Below are 17,345 nucleotides of genomic sequence, written 5' to 3' on the forward strand. Positions count from 1 at the left end.
CCCTTCTACCCATCTATTAAAAGTTGTAGTTGATTCCCCAATACAATCCCACTCGGCAGGCCATTCATGGCCAGAGCATCAATTGCCAGCTAGCATTGACTGGTAAATTGATTTCCTCAGACTTGTCCCTGAGCTGTGGATCTGCCTATTCAACTCCTTTCTGGGTATCTCCTTTGACATCTCAAAGTTATATTACATTCAACATGTTTCAGACCAAATTCATGTTTCATCCTCTGTAGAGCTTGCTATCCAATGTTCCTTGTTTCAATAGATGGCATCATCATTCAACTAGCAACACAAGAAATGGCAGACCTCTCCACTACCCACAACCAGTGTAGTTCACCACAAATAAATATTTCTCATGTAGTTTCCAAACACTTCTCATATCCATTCACTTCTTCCTCTATGTGCACCCACTAATTTAGTCAGGACCCCCATCTCTTTTTAATTAGGCCATAGTAATTGCTTCCTAATTGGTCTCTACGCAGTTGGAGTGACTTTCAGAATCTTTTGGTGATTTCCTTTATTTTAAGTCTAAAGACAAAAATTCTATTTTTTTTTCTTTTTTTAAGACCAAAATTCTTATCATGGCCCACATGGGTCTCCACATTCTCTCCTTCTCTCTTTTCTAGCCTCACTTTCTCCCACTCCCTCCTGCCTCATCCATCCAGGCAATTGGTCATGTTTCTTCAGTATCTTGAAAACGCTATTGATTTGTTTTAGTCAGTTTTTTTTTTTTTTTTCTGTGACCAAAAGACCTGAAAAGAACAATTTTAGAGGAGGAAAATTTTATTTGGGAGCTCATGGTTTCAGAAGTTTCAGTCCATAGGTAGCTGGCTCCATTCCTCGGGGCTCCAGGCGAGGCAGAACATCATAGGCAGGTTCCCCCATGATCCACCTCCTCCAGCCACACCCTATCCACCTTCAGTGATCACTCAGTTAATCCCATTCTGGGATTAATTCAGTGACTGGGTTAGAACTCTCATAGCCCAATCATTTCACCTCTAAGCCTTCTTGTATTGCCTCACACATGAGCTTATGGGGGGCACCTCACATCCAAACCATAACATGTTTCTCTTGTCACAGACCTTTTCCCACGCCCTTCTCTATGCTTGGGCTCTCTTTCCTTCCTCTGGCAAACTCTCACTCTTCCTCACTCATCCTCAGGGTCTCAGTTTCTCAGAGCAGACTCCCCTGACCAAAACTTAGTCCAATACTTTTGTCGCAGACTCCGATGAAAGAGGCTTGCTTCCTCTAATAGTCCCCATCTCAGTTTTTAGTTCTACTCTCATTCATAGGATTATTTGATTAGCATTTGTTTCCATTATTCTGAAAGCAGCTTGTCAGTGGGAACTGTGAGTGTTCTCGACCCTGTTCCATTCCCAATATCCAGCACAGGTCCTGGGGCATTGCAGACCAAAGCTGAATGAAGAAAAGGAGCCCTCTGACCTAAAGGAAACCCCACATTCCTTGTTACGGGACCATCAGAGATTATTTCTGTGGCATCAAAGCACTGACATTGTCCTGTTCCCATGGAAATGAGTCATCACCCGTAAAAGAATATTTCTGGAGATTTGGTAAATGTTTATCTAAAGGGTGAGTTTCGGGAAATGTCACAATTAGCCCTGCTCTCATTGTATAGCCTAGAAAGAGCATCCAAAGGTCCTGTACCCCATTTCTCAATCATACCCCAGATGCTGTGTCTGTCTTCATGATATCTCCTGGAACTCAGGACTGTTATCTAAAGAGGGATAAAATTGGGGACAGTTGTGGTTTATAGTTGTTCTTCTTTCTTTGTTGTAAAATTTTATATACCTTACTTCTAACTGCTTTTGTTTTATTGTTCAGCCTTCTTCCTCCCGTCTCTGTCTCTCACTGAACAGCATCCCTCTGGTATACCGACTTCTTTCCTTCCTTGGATACAAATCTAAGTTGAACCTAAGAGGAAAGCTGTAAATAACTGAAATAGTCATAAAACTGGGTTGAGTATTAGGACTGTATAAAAATAAAGCTCCTTCCCATAAATTGCCATGGGAATGATTTTACCATTCAGGAAAAGCAATTTCATCCCGAGTTGGACACAGCATAAGACGGGGCCTCCCAGGAGTCAGTAGCTGTGACATGTGTCTTAGAATCTGGAAAGTGGAAATTTAACACTCCTATTCTGATTTTTGCAAACTTTTATGAAGAAGGACAAAAACTACAGCAGTGAGCAGGCTGGGGATAGCAAGCTTCCTTGTGTCAGAGGGTTAATGTTGAAATGTTGGGAGAAAACACTGGGAATAGGGCCAGACAGAGCAAGGTGAAGGAGTGAACTGGGTTGTAACCCTACTTTCCTCCATCTCTTCCCATTGCTCCTCTTCCTCTTGTGGAGCTAAAGATGGGGTCTTGCTCCCAACCAAATTCTCATACCCAATCCTTTGGGGTTCTACCTTACTTAGTGATCCTGTGTGTTAGGTACCCCTTCCGTCCACCTGCTTATAATTCTTCCTGTCCTGGTGAAGCCCCTTGTCATCAACATTTCAATTTGCTTTCTGTTTTGGTTTTGCCTAGTTCAGCAGTCCTGTGGGCCATCTGTACTACAATCATTGGCATGCTGGTTAACATGCAGACTCCTTGGCCTAGGGTGTGATCTACCAAATCAAGCTCTCTGGGGATGAGGCCAGGAATCCAGACCCTGGAAAACCCCCTAAATGAACTAAGCCCATTTGGATTTGAAAACCATTAACTTGGTTCCTCCAGTTTTCAACTTGTTAGTTCCTTTGCTTGGGTTCTGAGCTAACTTTCTTTTCTGTCTACCAAGCCTGTGGGCAACCTTTTGGATAATGTTCTAGTCCATCTGGGCCCCAGGACACCATCAGCTTGTGTATTTTCAGGGACAACTTACAGGTCCTCCCTTCCCTGCTCCCTATGCCATTAGAACCTAGGTGAACCTGGCCTTGGGGGCAGGTCCTGGATCCCTAAGTTTCTAGTTGTAAAACTAAGCTCTTATCCTTCCAAGTGCTGTTTTTCTTTCTAAAAGAAGGCTTTATTTTTCCAAAGAAATGCATATCTGGAGAATTTTATGTACCCAAGATTAAATGTGCCAAGATTAATTTCAGGGGGAAATCCTTGATGAGGCTTTTCAAATCAAAGTTAGGCTGTACATCCTGCCTAATTAGAAGAATTCCTACAAAGACTACGAGGACAATGCACCCTTTGAAATATTTTTGATGATATAATTGAGCTCTGAAAATGCGCTACTTGGAAACAGCACCTCCTGAACTCCCTTCCTGGCGGGGTATTTGGGGAGATCACACTGGCCTGGGCTACTGTACCTTTAAGAGAAGGATGGAGGTCCAGGGTGGAAGAGTAAAGGAGACTGCAGAGGGTCTTGCTGAAGACCTTGGGCTTTGGAATTGCCCAGGGAATCTCATCACTGAGGCTCCGTGCTGGCAATGGGATCTCAGACAAAATACTTCAACCATGCCCTGTTGTTCTCATATTGAATGAAGGACAGCAATAATGACTTCATGGCAGGTGAGGACTGGACTTGATAATGTGCATGAAGTGCTTTGCACAGAGGATCTGGATCATAATACCTGTGATCATTATATGGTTCTAACATTCGAGGTGGGGAGAGGGAAGGAAGCCTTCTGTTTTTCTACTTTGGGGACTTCACACTTTCCTGGAGTGCACGAATGCGGCTCTGCTTTCTCTAACATGTGCTTTTCCTCCATTAAAGACCTTGGTGATGTCTTACTCTCCGTCCTCTCTCTCCTACCCTATTTTGTATACAGATATAATGCAGGTAATAAGAACATGGAGGCCAAAGCCTGAGGGGAACATAGAGGGCTGTCTACCCAGAGTATAGCTGGGGTGGCTCTGAGTTCACTGCATGCTGTAAATCACCTCAGTGTCACCTTCTGGTCAGCTGCTTAAGTGCTGGGACTAAGGTAGGAGGAGCCCTACTCTGAAAATCATCTCAATTTGGGAAAGTAAGTGAAAGTAGCACAGGGGATAAAGGGAAGGTGTGGGTGGGTACATGGGATGGGAGAGGAGGGATTTGGAGAGATGGGTAGAGGGAATTTGTGAATAGGGAGGAGTGAGTTCTCATTACCATACTCTCCTGGTCAGTTTGGCTGCTATAATAGACTGCCACAGACTGGGTGGCTTAAACAACAGAAATATATTTCTCATAGTTCTGGAGGCTATATGTCCAAGATTAGGGAGCCAGCATGGCCAGTTTATGACCAGGGCCTACTCCTGGTTTATAGATAGTGGTCTGCTTACCTTGCAGAATGAGAAGCCAGCTCTCTTGGGTATCTTCTTGCAAGAACACTTATCCCATCATAAAGATTCCTTTCTGATGGCCTAATTACCTCCCCAAAGCCCCATATCCTAACATCATCCTTTTGAGAGTTAGGATTCCATCATGTGAAGTTGGCAGGAGGGAGACACACATGCAGTCCTTAACACATGGTGGGGATAAAACCCAGAGGTTTCAGCGGGTAGAGTGTTAGGAGGACTCTACCCACTGAAGTCAGTGGCTTCTTGGGACAGGAGCAGTGTCCAGTAAAGAGTGGAGAACAAACAGAAACTGGACTAAAAAGAAGGAAGGAAGGAAGGTAGGAAAGAAAGGAGACATGCATACAATTCAGAGAACAGGGGGTTAAATCTGAATGAAAACCTACGAAGCCAGCACAGCTAACATGCACGAGACAGTGATGGTCTGTTGACCCATGTCTTCATGTCATTGCTCAGGTCTTTCAGTCACTTTTACTTTTTTTTTAATTTTTCTTTTTTTTTTTAGTTTTGATAGACCTTTATTTTTTAAAATTTATTTATATATGGCGCTGAGAATCAAACCCAGGGCCTCACACATGCCAGGCAAGTGTGCTACCGCTGAGCCCCAGCCCCAGCCCCAGTCACTTTTTCTTAATTAGCAATCTTATTCTTTTGCAAGCTTTCCTGCTTGAGAAAAGCCAGGGCTAAAGGCTTTATATTTTCACCCTTTATGTTGAAATCAGAGCTTCTGAGAAATGCTGGCCTGTGGCCTCTTTCCCCTTCTCTGTTTACCCTCAACTGGGTAGAAATAAATGATGGTGTCTCAGAGCATCGACTGTGGAGTCAGAGAAGCAAGTTCTATAATCACATGCTTCCTTTGCCGGTGAAGATAAAGGTGAAGAACATTTCCTCTGTGCCCCCTCCTTACCCACCTCTGCTGGGGCCATGACTAAAATACTGCTTTCAAGCTCCAGAGCTGAGGACATCCATCTACTCACCTATGCTCTCTTTACAAAAGTGATCTGAGGCAAACAGGTGTGACTCCCAAGGCTGAGCACCTTCAGTTGTATGCAAGTCACATGTGCCCAGGAATAAATGAAAACGGCTTTGCATTTGGATGGGAATGTCTGTGCCCCATATCTTATATTATTTGTCAATCTATAACTAGGATGCAGTCTTTACTTAGCTAATAAGTACTTGTCTTTTCATGGAGTACAGTGAGCATACTCCCTCATCATGAATTTGGTGTTTTTACTGCCACAGATGTCTTTGATGGTGTTCTACAGCTTTAACTCATCTGGGTGCATGCAATGAATTATGATTTTATTCCAAAGTTGTTTCTCATTCCCCGGCTGTCTGTTGGATCCTCCCAGGATTCATCTGCTTCTTACTGTGCTTGGAAGGTCTCTAGTATATTTGCCCCTCTCTCTATAAACAATTTAATGTCTCTCCTTTTTGTTCTGAAGAATAGAGGGTTAATAGAGGGTTCTGAGGAGATCCAGATTTAATTTCAATCCTCATTAAATACATGTGTGCATGTGCACACCCATACACACACAACGTTTTACATACGCTTTGAGGGGATCTTGACTGGGGCTTGTGCATTCCTCCAAGCTTAACCAGGGACTCCCACTTAAGATGCCTTAATATAAATACAAGCACCTTTATTTATTTCCAGTACTATGTCGGATAGCTGTATCTATGTTTTGCTCCAAGCCACTCTCCCAAAGCCTTTATAATTTTTGTCACTGTGAGTCCGTTGTCACTTGTTCTCTGGATGGTGCCATCTGCAGGGTGAGGTGCTATAGGAGGAACAGGTGGCCGGGAATAGGAGGCAGTTTGCCAGGGCTCACGGTGATCACCTCTGATATTTCGAATTTGCCAGGGTTTCCTGATGTGTTTTCAAACACAGAGGACTGGACTGAAGCTGGGGTAGCATTGTGCAGCTACGCGGCACTGATCTGCCTTCAGAAGAGAGTGGGTGTCGGGGAGTGCTTTCAGCTGACTGCTTGCAGCCACAGGGCTTCAGATCCACCAGAGTGTTCAAGAGCAAACCACCCTCCCCAGAGAGCTTCAGCCCCTGGCAAAGCCTGGCAGGGTGCTAGGCCTGGCTATTTCTGCCAATGTGGGAGTTCTCTCTGGGTAGTCTCTGCACACTGTTTCCAGCTGAGGAGCTGCCCCACAATCTGGAGGCCCCTCCTGCTGCTTTTTCATAGGAGTTAGATCTGTGTAGTGATCTGAAAGTATTTTCCTTGCCTGCTCCTGCTTCTTTTTGTTTTTATCCCTTATCTTCCCAGGCGATCTCCCCTGAGCCCACCCCACCCCAGCTAATCTCTTGCTCTTCCACTTCTGCCTTTGTGTCTGCTTCTTGGACTACCTGAACTGACTCAGCTCTATTCCCAGGTGACATTGTTGATCACAAGTCATAATCCCACTTCACTTCCCAGACGTCAGCCTGGAGCAAAATTCCCAGACCTTGCCAACCCATTTTGTCACAGAATCTGGAGTTTACTGGATGTTAGTTCCACCTTGGTAGCTATGCAGGTTATTATCAGCATCATCCTGTTCAGCCTCTTGTAGGGTGTTTCTGTTGCTTAGAGAAGAGACGAAGGCACGAGATGATCAAAAACATACTTTATTTTTTTTTATAGAGACTCTTTCCAGGATCCCAGGTAGGAAAACATGGAAACCTCAGGAATGACCCCTCTCCATTTACATACTTCTCCCCTAAAATCAGGCCAATGAGGTCAGCTCCTGAATCCTTTTTCCTGGAATCCCACTCAGTCCTATCTCTTAGCATTCTGGCGGGGGTTCAGGAGCATAAAGATTCTTGTTATCTAGTTCCTCCCCAAAGGTCCCTCTCCCCACCACCAATTACTGTGAGTACATAATATATATCAGAGCTCCTCCCTGAGAAAGAACGGTGACAGGGAGGAGATTGGCACAATACAGGTAACACATCCACAGCAACTGGTTTCCACATTTTGGAAGTCACAAAGAAGGCCCGGTGATGTCTCCTATTCTATTACTACTGGACAGATACATCAAGCAAACATACTTAGGAGGTAAACATTTGGAGATAAACACAGGGTGACATGTGTCTATAATAAGAACGAGACCCATGCACAGTGCAAATCATGATGTTCCTCACACATGGGAACTGACAACATTTTTATAAGCTAAATGGATGTTGGAGAATGAGTTGATGGAAGGCTTGCTGGCACTTTGAGGGAATGTTTAACCTTACTGAAAGCTGCCCAAGTCTATCTCACACTTCCTTTTATGCACAGTGATGACTCCATTCAATCACATCCCTTTAGATCCCCTGGATGGACTAGTGGTTCTCTTTGTAGCGATCTCAGGGAACTCTCATTGCAAAAGCTCTCTGAAGGCCACAGTCTTTGGCTCAGTTACCCATGGTAAGTATGTTTTTTTAAAAAATCCTGTGAAGAGTCTGCTTCCCAGATACCTCCATCCATACTAGGCAGCCTGGACTCAGTAGGACAGCTGAGCCAGGAATGGCAAGTCTGGGATAAGTCCCCTTAAGTGTGGAAGGAGCTGCATGTCCCCAGCTCAAGGCAAAATCCAGAGCAAGTGCTCAACAAATCATTGTTGAATTCAACTCCAACCTTCTTTCCTGTAGATGGGATGACCCCAACTCCTTGATACTTTTTTCTTAGGTACTTCTCATAATCTTGTTCATCCTTTACATCCACACAGGGCATGATTTTCCATTGGAAGCATGACTAGCTGCCTTTTGTTGCTCCTAAATCTTGCTTTCCGTTCATGGATCTGCATTGAGTTGGCTTTACTTAGTTTATTTAAATCTTCCCATGCTGCTTTGCAGAATATGGTTCTCAGGTTTCTGGCTTCTGCTACTGATATACAACTAACTCTCCCCAGGCATGTCCATATCCTTGTAGAGTTAGAGCCAGCAGGGGTGGTGGAGGCCGTAAAACCTGTGGGTGGTATTATTCTCCTCTTCACATCATGAATGCAGCCAATGCACATCCATTATTCAAACCACAAGGACATTCATGAATGTTACATGAAGTTTCTGCTTCCAGACACATCTGGGCAGGATACAGAAATGCTCACCTGCTGGAGACCCCAAAACTGCATTAGAACATGAAGCATTCAGCTCATGGCTTTTGGCAGACTGACTGTCCTTTAGGATTGGTGGGTCATTCTATCTCTTATAGAGAGGAGACTTTCAAAGCTATGGGGGAGGAAGGGAAGATTCAGACAATGAAGAGAATGCAAGGTGCTCTCTTCCAGAAGCACAGTTGCAGGTGCAGCCTCCCTGCTCAATAGGCATCTGAGCCTGCACCTTATGTTAGCATGAAGTCACAAATTTGGGTTTGTGCCTCTGCCTCAGATACCAAAAGGCTAGACACGAAGCCCACTTGTTGTGTTGTTCTGAGCTGTGGAATTCAGCCCGCTAAAGCATGCTGGAAAGATACAGGCTTTGGCATGAAATCTTTTGCTCTGTCAAAGGCCAAAAACTTCCAGAAGGAATGTACTCAGGGTTTTAGGATACCTGGAGAATGTCTGAGATGGATATTTACATGTTTTAGCAGTTGCTGCCTCTCTAGGAGCTGGGTATTAGTGCTTCTACTCTTTTGAGACTACTATTTTTTTTTTTTTTTTGGTAAAATATACAAAACACTTATACAATCATTGAACCATGGCACATTAAGATTCAAAGTGACACTTAGATTATTTATTTCAGCCCCATTGCTTTGCCAATAAAGAAAGAGGCTCAGATAGATTAAGTCTGGCTGGGGTCTCTTGACCCTTGGTTGGTATAGACCTTAGATGGCATCAGCTGACATATTCTGCCCACCATGGAAGCTCAGGATGGTCACTGGGGACACAGTGCAGAAGAAACTGAGGCTATCAATCCTGTGATGTTCAAATGAACTTAAACATTGATGCCAATAGGGGCAGGCATAGGTCTTCTTTTCATGGGTGCTGAGAAGATGAGGTTAGATCTTTCATTATGTGGCGCCTTCTTTTGTTCATGCTGAGAAGTGAAGGCTAGAGTGATGTGAGCCACGAGCTGAGGGAGGCTAATCAGAGCTTGGCTGAGGACAACTTTGCTGGAGCAAGACAGAGGCGCCAGGCAAACAGTCCTGTTGGATCTGTTATTGCACTGCAGAATTCATCCTGAAATGAGCACCCACATGCAGTTGAAGTTATCTCTAGAATCATGGAATAAACTGGAAGGTAAAATCTAGTGCAGTATTTTCATTTTACAGGCTCAGAGAAATTCAGATTTGCTTTGGGTCACACAGATGGGGGATGGCAAAGATGGAAGAATCCAGATTGACTTTAGGATGAAATGTCTTCCCTAAACCATCTGATTCTTCTCCAAAAGCTCTGATGTTGAGGTGTTTCTGATGGTTTCCAGATCAAGGAAATATCCATGCATGAGTGAAGCAGGACAAGGATGTGGTGGCTGCACCTGCTAAGGGTCTGCCCTCTAGGACAGCATATTGGAGTAGAAGCTGAAGCTCTCTGTCATGGTCTTGGAGTTGCTGCGAGAGGAGCCATTGGAGGTCAGATCCAGGGATGAAGGTGTGGCCTTGGGGCCTTCCTCTGGCTCCTCCTCGTGGACTCCCACCACTGTGGAGACAGTGGTCTCCAAGCGGCTGACCTTATACACGCTGCCCTGGGTCTGGAGGTACCGGGTAGATTTCATTTCCAGCCCCTCATAGTCACCAGCCCTGATGAAGGGGCAGCACCGGAAGGCATGCTTGAAGCCCAGACGGAACCTGGAAGGATAGCACATAAGGAGGTGACCCCATGGGGACAGACTGCTTTTCAAGGGGCTTCCCTACATTGCATTAGCTTCTCAACACAGGACACTCCCAAGTGTGACTGTATCTGATTATTTTGCAAGTTAATAAACAGCTGGAGAGGCTGAGGCCAAAAAGATTTCAGGGTCAGCTAATAATGTTAAATCTAGGACCAGCACCCATGTTCATGTGCAATGTACGTCTTTATCCAGGGTGGTCTTTGAGCTATGTATGCTCCCTCTTCTGGTGTGGGGTCAGAAGACTTTGGGCCAATCCAACAACAACCTAAAACTCACCAAGTATTTACTGTGTGCACCATAGTAAGCTTACAGCAAAGCACAATGCAAGACTCAGTCCTTTCCCTCTAGCAGGTCACTGACTGCCAGAGTCATGATCCTTGGTCATGTCCCTTCTGTATGCCTCAGTTCTTCTGTTTGCTAAACAGGAAGAATCCACCTTTATTTAATAATATGCAGGGAGATTTACTCTAAAAAATTTAGGCAGGTCATCAAGCTCTTCGGGGAAGGATGTTTCTGTGAGTTAGACTAACAGAACCATCTGGGCAAGTTTAAGAGAATGTCTTTCCTGCTCTCTGCGATCTGAGTGTCTCACTCACAGAAGGCTTTTCCCAGGCTGGTGACTGATGGATAGAAGGCATTTTGTTCCTTCCCTTCCTGTCTGCTCCCTCCCCTACACAGAGGCTGGGGTGGTGCCCTGGATGATGTCTAGCATCCTGACCCCTCTGGGAAGCCCTCTACCGGCCACAGTGCATTTCCTATTGCTGAGTGCCATTCCTGATGGGCTCTACCTTCTCTTGCTTGTCTGAGGTTGGTTTCTGCTGTGAGGGTGGCTCCCCCAGGCCTTGTCTGATCAAGTGAGGGCAGGAATCAGGTCTCTGAGGCCCTGACTTCTTTTTGCTTACCCTACCCTGCTGGAAATGATGGATGAAACCGGGGAAAGCTGCCCGGGCTGTAAACTGGGAGAGGATCCAGCTTACAGGCTTTGTTCACTTACACCAGTCACAAAGGTTTCTAATCCTATGTTGCCCCTCTTCCCCAGCTCAGTTACCAGTATTTATAAATCAGAAGATCTCACACACAAATATAGATTTCTGGTTTCTCTTGAAAAAGAAAAGACAACCAGACCATGCTGAGCCCACAGTCCTCTGCATGGCCTGTGAGCAGGGGCTGTACAGTGTGATGGTTAGTTTGCTGCAGTCCACACCTCTCCCTCTTGTCTCTTTCTGTGCTCATTCAGCTGCTTGGTGGCTGATGGCCCCTGGAGAGTGTGGGGAATGGGGTACTCACCTGTCATTGAGGCAGCAGTAGATAATGGGGTTGTACATGGTGGAGCTCATGGCCAGCCACATGATGGCCAGGTAGACCTGCTGGATGAACTTCTTCAGGTAGAGATCTGGGTTGATGTAGGGCAGCAGGAAGAAGATGTGGAAGGGCAGCCAGCAGATGGCGAAGGTGCACACCACCACGATCATCATTTTGACCACCTGGTAAGAGGGCCAGCAGGTGAGATGACATCCTTCTTCTCTCATGGCTGCTTTTCCTCTCCTCCCTTTCCTCACCACACATGGTGTGATATGGGGTGGGGGGTATTTAGAACATTGCCTTACAAGGAGGAGAAAGGATCTTTAATGTTCAGCACTAAGTGATGTTGGTTATGTGGGCAGTTCTCAGAGTATGGCCCCAGGACTGTCATTATCACCTTTACTGGGAACTTGTTAGATATACAAATTCCTGGTCCCACCTCAGACTTAGTGAACTGGAAACTCCCAGGCTAGGACCTGGAATTCTATGCTTGACAAACCCTTCAGAGGATCCTGATGTACTCTTGCATTTGGGGACAACTGTGTTATGTGACTCTTCTGGGCAAAGGCTGAAGCCAAGGGAGGTCAATTAACAAGCAAAGGTGAAGGGGTGTGCTGGAGAGAGGGCCAGGGAGGGAGTAGCAAAAAGGTGGGTAAATAGAGGAGCCATGGGCTTGGGCAGGCTGCTGGGTCTGGAGACTGCAGGAGAGGGAGGGGAAGGGCAGCCAGGGTGCATCCGATGTTTAAGGGATTTAAAAGAAGGTCTTCTGAATTTTGTGTGCTGTGGTATAAATGTTTGTGACACCCCCAAATTCATGTGTTGAAATCCTAAGCCTCTAGGTGTTGTAGTAGGAGGGGGGGGTGGCTTTGGAAGGGGATCAGGCCTGAAGAGCAGAGCCTTATGAATGGGATTAAAACCCTTACCAGAGAATCCTGAGAAACCTCCACCCCTCCACCATATGAGGTCACCAGGTGAGGCACCTTCCACCAACCAATCAGGAGCTGCCCTCAGCAGATACCCCATCTGCCAGTGCCTTGATAGTGGACTTCACAGCCTGTAGAGCTGTGATAATCCATTTCTGTTGTTTGTAAGTTTGCAGTCAAAGGTATTTTGTTATAGTGTCTCAAATGCTCTAAGAATCTGGATGACATAAACTTCTTTTTATCCAAAAGAAATCTTCAGTGAAGAACACTACAGCATCCATAATGAAATACCATGCAAAGAAGAACTGAAGGGAGGGAACAGAAAGATTTTCAAATTCTTGTGAATTTTAAGTGAAAAATGTGACCACAGTATGCATTTACTATTTGCATAAAAAAGAGAAAATAGCATATGTTAATTTTATTTTTAAATGCCAATATCTAGGAGGGTTAACAAGAAACAAACAATAGTGGTTACTATTGTGTGTATGTATGTTTATATGTATATGAATGGGTATATATGTGTGTATGTGTATGAGTGTGTATGAGTACATGTGAGTGTATGGATGAGTGTGTGTATGAGTCTATGAGTGTGTGAGTGTGTATGAATGTGTGTTTGAGTGTGTATGAGTGTATATGTACATATGAAGAAAGGTGGCTCTCTTCCTCCCCTGGTCTGTTACCCAGACCCAGGGCTGTCTTATGCCTGCTGCCTCTGGGTGGCTCTGCTCACCAGCCTGTAACCTGAGCCAGGGTCGGTTAGGAGCTGTCTGCTCCTTACTCACCTTGCGCTTGGCAGAGACTTGCTCATGGTACCGGTCAGAGGAGTCCCCAGGGATCTCACTGGCCCACAGTGTGATCCCCACTACAGTGTATGCATAACCGATTACCAGCAGGGGGAGGAAGTAGATGAGCACCGTCACGCAGATGTGGTACCTGCAGTAAGATGGAGGAGAGAGGTCAGCCGGAAAAATAATTGGTGGTTAAGGCTCTGCAGCCACCTTTTCTAACCTTCTATATCAATATGGCTGAGCTATCAGGCACACTGCAGAGAGGCAGCCACCTCTGAGTGAATGGGTATAAACCAGAGAAAGTGAATCTCTTTGATTTATGTTTTTCTTGTGAATTTTTTCTATAATGGAGATTCTTGTTCAGATTCTAAAGGGGAAAAATGTTGATAAGAGGGAACTGAATTCATATATACTTATGACAGTTTTGGTTCATGCTAAGTTCATTATTACTAGTCCCACCCCATCTCCCAAGAAATATAAGAATACAAACTTATGCTTCATAAATAGAAGTTTATTATCTAGAATAAAGGAGGTAATTGTACCACTCAATTCATATCTGTTAGACTACACTTATGCTCAATTTTACTTGGGATTTAGTATATTTAAATGACATCTACCATAATGGTTCATGAGCTTCAATTCATTCTATGAGATATATGGATTCACAAATATCAGTATAATTAATTAGCTTGGGGGAGAGGATAAGACTAGTTCTAGTTCTAGAACTTGGATCCAGGAGGGAAAGCCACAAAGTGTAAGCCATTTCTAAGCCTGGCCTTCATGAATATAGGAGCACAGGGAAGCTGGCTGGGTCTTTGAGTCACCACTTGGATGGCAAATATCAACTGACTCACATTTGATTGGGACCCAAGCAAGAAAAACAACAACAACAACAACAACAACAACAAAAAACTCCAAACAAGTAAAAAAAAGCCCCCAAACCTTTCCAATGTTAAATTGCTGAGGTTGTGAGGTTTGTTATGGCAGCATAACTTAGCCTATTTTGTTTAAGGCAAGATTTTTTCTAAGTAGGAAACTCAGGCAAGTTTTCTGAATGTTGAGGAAGAACATTTTTCTGGGGGGGTTCATTGGCTTGTGTATCTGGCTACAGCCTGTTCCCAGACGTGAGTGTAATCGTGAGGCAGTAGTAGTGGTATTACTAATGAGAATAGCTAATGTCTTGCGAGACTCGCTCTAGGTCTGTGCTTTGGTTTGGATGTGGTTTGTTCTTCAAAGTGTGTCATTCTTCGAGCTTGGCCCTTGGTGTGGTGGTTTTATATTGAGATGCTAGAAACTTTAAGCAGCGGAGCTTAGAGACTCTTTGGCCATGAGGGCTCTACCTTAAAAAATTAATTGATGCTATCTTCTGAGCCTAGGGCAGGTCTCCTGGGACTGGGTTAGTTCCCTTGAGAAGGGTTGATAGAGGTCAGCCCAGTACCTGTCCCTAGTCCCTCTTCTATGCATGCTGCTTGCCACTCTCACATGCACCTCTGTCATTGTGATGGCATCTGCCTTGAGGGTCTTGCCAAAGTTGACCATATGCTTTTGCTGTGCTCCTGATCTTCCAGAGATATGAGCTAAATAGTGCTCTTTTTCTATAAGGTATGCAGTGCTGACATTTTGTTATAGCAACATTAAACAGACTAATACTGTCACTGTGCTAATAACAAACTTAATGACAGCATTAGTAGCAGATGTGGTCGCTAGAGTTTGAGTGTTCATAAATGGCACAATGCTAAGCATTTTATTTTCATTCTATTATTTAATCCTTAAAGCAAACAATTGGGTAGGTACCATCATAATTCCATTTTGTAGATGAGGAATAACATTTAGAATTTAATTAGTTTGTCCAAATTCACTACAGGTAATGGGATTGACTGGGATCAGGATGCAGGTCTAAGACCCAAGAACCAGTTTCTTGTCACTGAGGAAAAGTTATCCGCAAATTCTTTTCATCCATTCTAGTTACAGTCTATGTTAATTCTCTGCAATGATTTTCTTCCTTAGGGAAAAATCCACTTATTCACTCAATTTCTCCCTCTTCCATACTACATTTGCTTTCATTGGTTCTTTGTAAGGCTCACAGTTTTGCCACTTATTTAGTCCCCTGTGAATATTAAAATCTGCAGTTTGAAGATACTTGAGGAGTTCTTAAGTAGTAAGTCATTGATTCAGAAAAGCAGAGTGTGAGCTCATCTGCTCTGTGTAGATACCTGCTTCCACCTCAGCAGGCTCTTGAGGTCCCCTGGGTTTTTACCTCCACCAGAACCACTGGGTTCTCCAGTTACCACTTCAGTGATTGCATATGGTATTTCCCACCTGATCTCAGTCACTCCTTCAGGATACAGTGCTGACTGTGCTTGTGAGCACAGTTTTGAGAGAGACTGTAGGGTCAGGGAGAATCTGAGAACCTCCTAGATGTCCCCAAGATACCTCCCTGTAAGAATGGCCCTGTGTCATGCAGACTTGATACTTGGTCTGTAGCAAAATACGCTAGCTGAGCTTCACCAGGCCACTGCATTTAAGGTTTGAGTGTGATGAGCAACTGTCAGCTCAGGAGTGTGAAGGAAGGACATTGTAGTCAAGTTGGTGCTCCTCTCCCTACACCACAGGTCCTTACTATCAGGCAGGTCCCAGAACCTCCTGGAAGTTACTGTGGGGTGACTCAGCTACCGTGGGGTGGGCCTGAGAATCTTCATTTATAATACGTTCCCAGGACACATTGCTGCTGCTGTTTCTGGTTCAGACTCTGAAAAAGATTGTCCTGGACCAGTGTTTCTCAACCAAAAATGCACATGAAAACCACCAGAGGAGATTTTAAAATGATCAATGCCCAAAGGTACCGGTTAGAAAATTCCTAAGTTATTTTAACAGATGCTTAGCATGGAGAACCACTGTTTCAGACCCTGGATCTGCAACACCAATGAGTCTTTTTTTGGAACCTCCTTGTTGTTTGTGATTGAATGAGTTCATTAAGGTGTTCATTAGAAACATTCATTTTGTGATGTATCTGATGCTTTGCACTGGGGGCCTTGCTGATCAGGCAGGGACTGCCCTCTCCCAGGACTAGCTAATTCCTAGAGATAACAAATGACTCTCTTGGGAATGTGCATTCCATATGCAAAATAACAATCTAAACCTTAAGCTTTATTGGGCTCTTACGTTGCAGAAAACTATTTGCCTGCCCTGATCATCCTGAAGCCAGATATCAGACAAGTAGGGTAGCTCCTCCACCCCAGAGCTACTAAAATTATTCAAGCTGGTCAGTCTTAAACCTGCTCACTCTGCCTCACTAGTTCTTTCCTGAGAAGGCCCATGAAGTCTTTCTTTTTGGTATGGGACTGTGCCCCTTCATCTTGGGTACTGCGAGTTATAAATCTTTTTTTGTGTGTGTGGTGCTGGGGATTGAACCCAGGGCCTTATGCATGCAAGGAAAGCACTCTACCAACTGAGCTATATCCCCAGCCCATAAAGTATCTTCTCTTTTTTTCTTAAATATATATATATTTTTTAGTTTTCAATGGACTTTTATTTTATTTATTTATATATGGTACTGAGAATTGAACCCAGTGCCTCATGCGTGCCAGGTAAGTGCACTACCACTGAGCTACACACAGCCCCATAGAGTATTTTCTTAATGGCAATTGCATCCTGATATGTTGACCTCACCATACTTAAGTACAAAATAAAATCTGCATTTTAAAACTATGAACACTGTAAGAACTCATAAATCAGACCACAGGAAAATGCTAAGACGAATCAGTAAATATAACTTATCAACCATTTAATAATTCTTCCTTTTTCAAAGAAAGAAAAGTCATTTTGTTATTTGGAATCAACAAAATATATGGATTTAATTTCAGCTAAAAAGTGTTCTATTCAGGTAGAGCAAGGCTTTCCCATGCTCTAGAAGAGATAATTCAGAAGAGCATAAGAATAGTATACAGCAATTCTAGTTCTAGGTATAGACACAAAAGAAAAGAAAGTCTTGACTCCAACAAATGCATGCAAACCATTACTTACAATAGCTAAAAGGTGCAAACAGTCCAAATGTCCACCGATAGATGAATAATAAGCTAAATGTGGTATATCCATACAATAGACTACTATTCAGCTTTATAAAAGAATGGAATTATTGCCTGTAATCCCAGCAACTTGGGAGGCTGAGGTAGGAAGATAGAAAGTTCAAAGCCAGTCTCAGCAACTTAGGGAGGCTCTAAGCAATTTAGGGAGATTCTGTCTTTT

The 17,345-nt window shown here is 44.1% G+C and overlaps 1 protein-coding gene across 1 annotated transcript in view; it reads right to left on the reverse strand.

Annotated features, from left to right (window-relative positions):
- Positions 1–9,751: 9,751 nt before the first annotated feature.
- Positions 9,752–17,345, reverse strand: part of Tacr1 (tachykinin receptor 1) — a 149,391-nt gene continuing 141,797 nt past the window's right edge. The window contains exons 3-5 of the mRNA XM_076833588.1: positions 13,095–13,245; positions 11,375–11,571; positions 9,752–10,043 (exon numbers count right to left, since the gene is read on the reverse strand). Coding sequence (XP_076689703.1) covers positions 9,752–10,043; positions 11,375–11,571; positions 13,095–13,245 — 640 coding nt within the window. The remainder of the gene's footprint in view (positions 10,044–11,374; positions 11,572–13,094; positions 13,246–17,345) is intronic.

The sequence above is a fragment of the Callospermophilus lateralis genome, chromosome 14 (genome assembly GCF_048772815.1).
Source record: "Callospermophilus lateralis isolate mCalLat2 chromosome 14, mCalLat2.hap1, whole genome shotgun sequence".
NCBI classification, from domain to species: Eukaryota; Metazoa; Chordata; class Mammalia; order Rodentia; family Sciuridae; genus Callospermophilus; species Callospermophilus lateralis.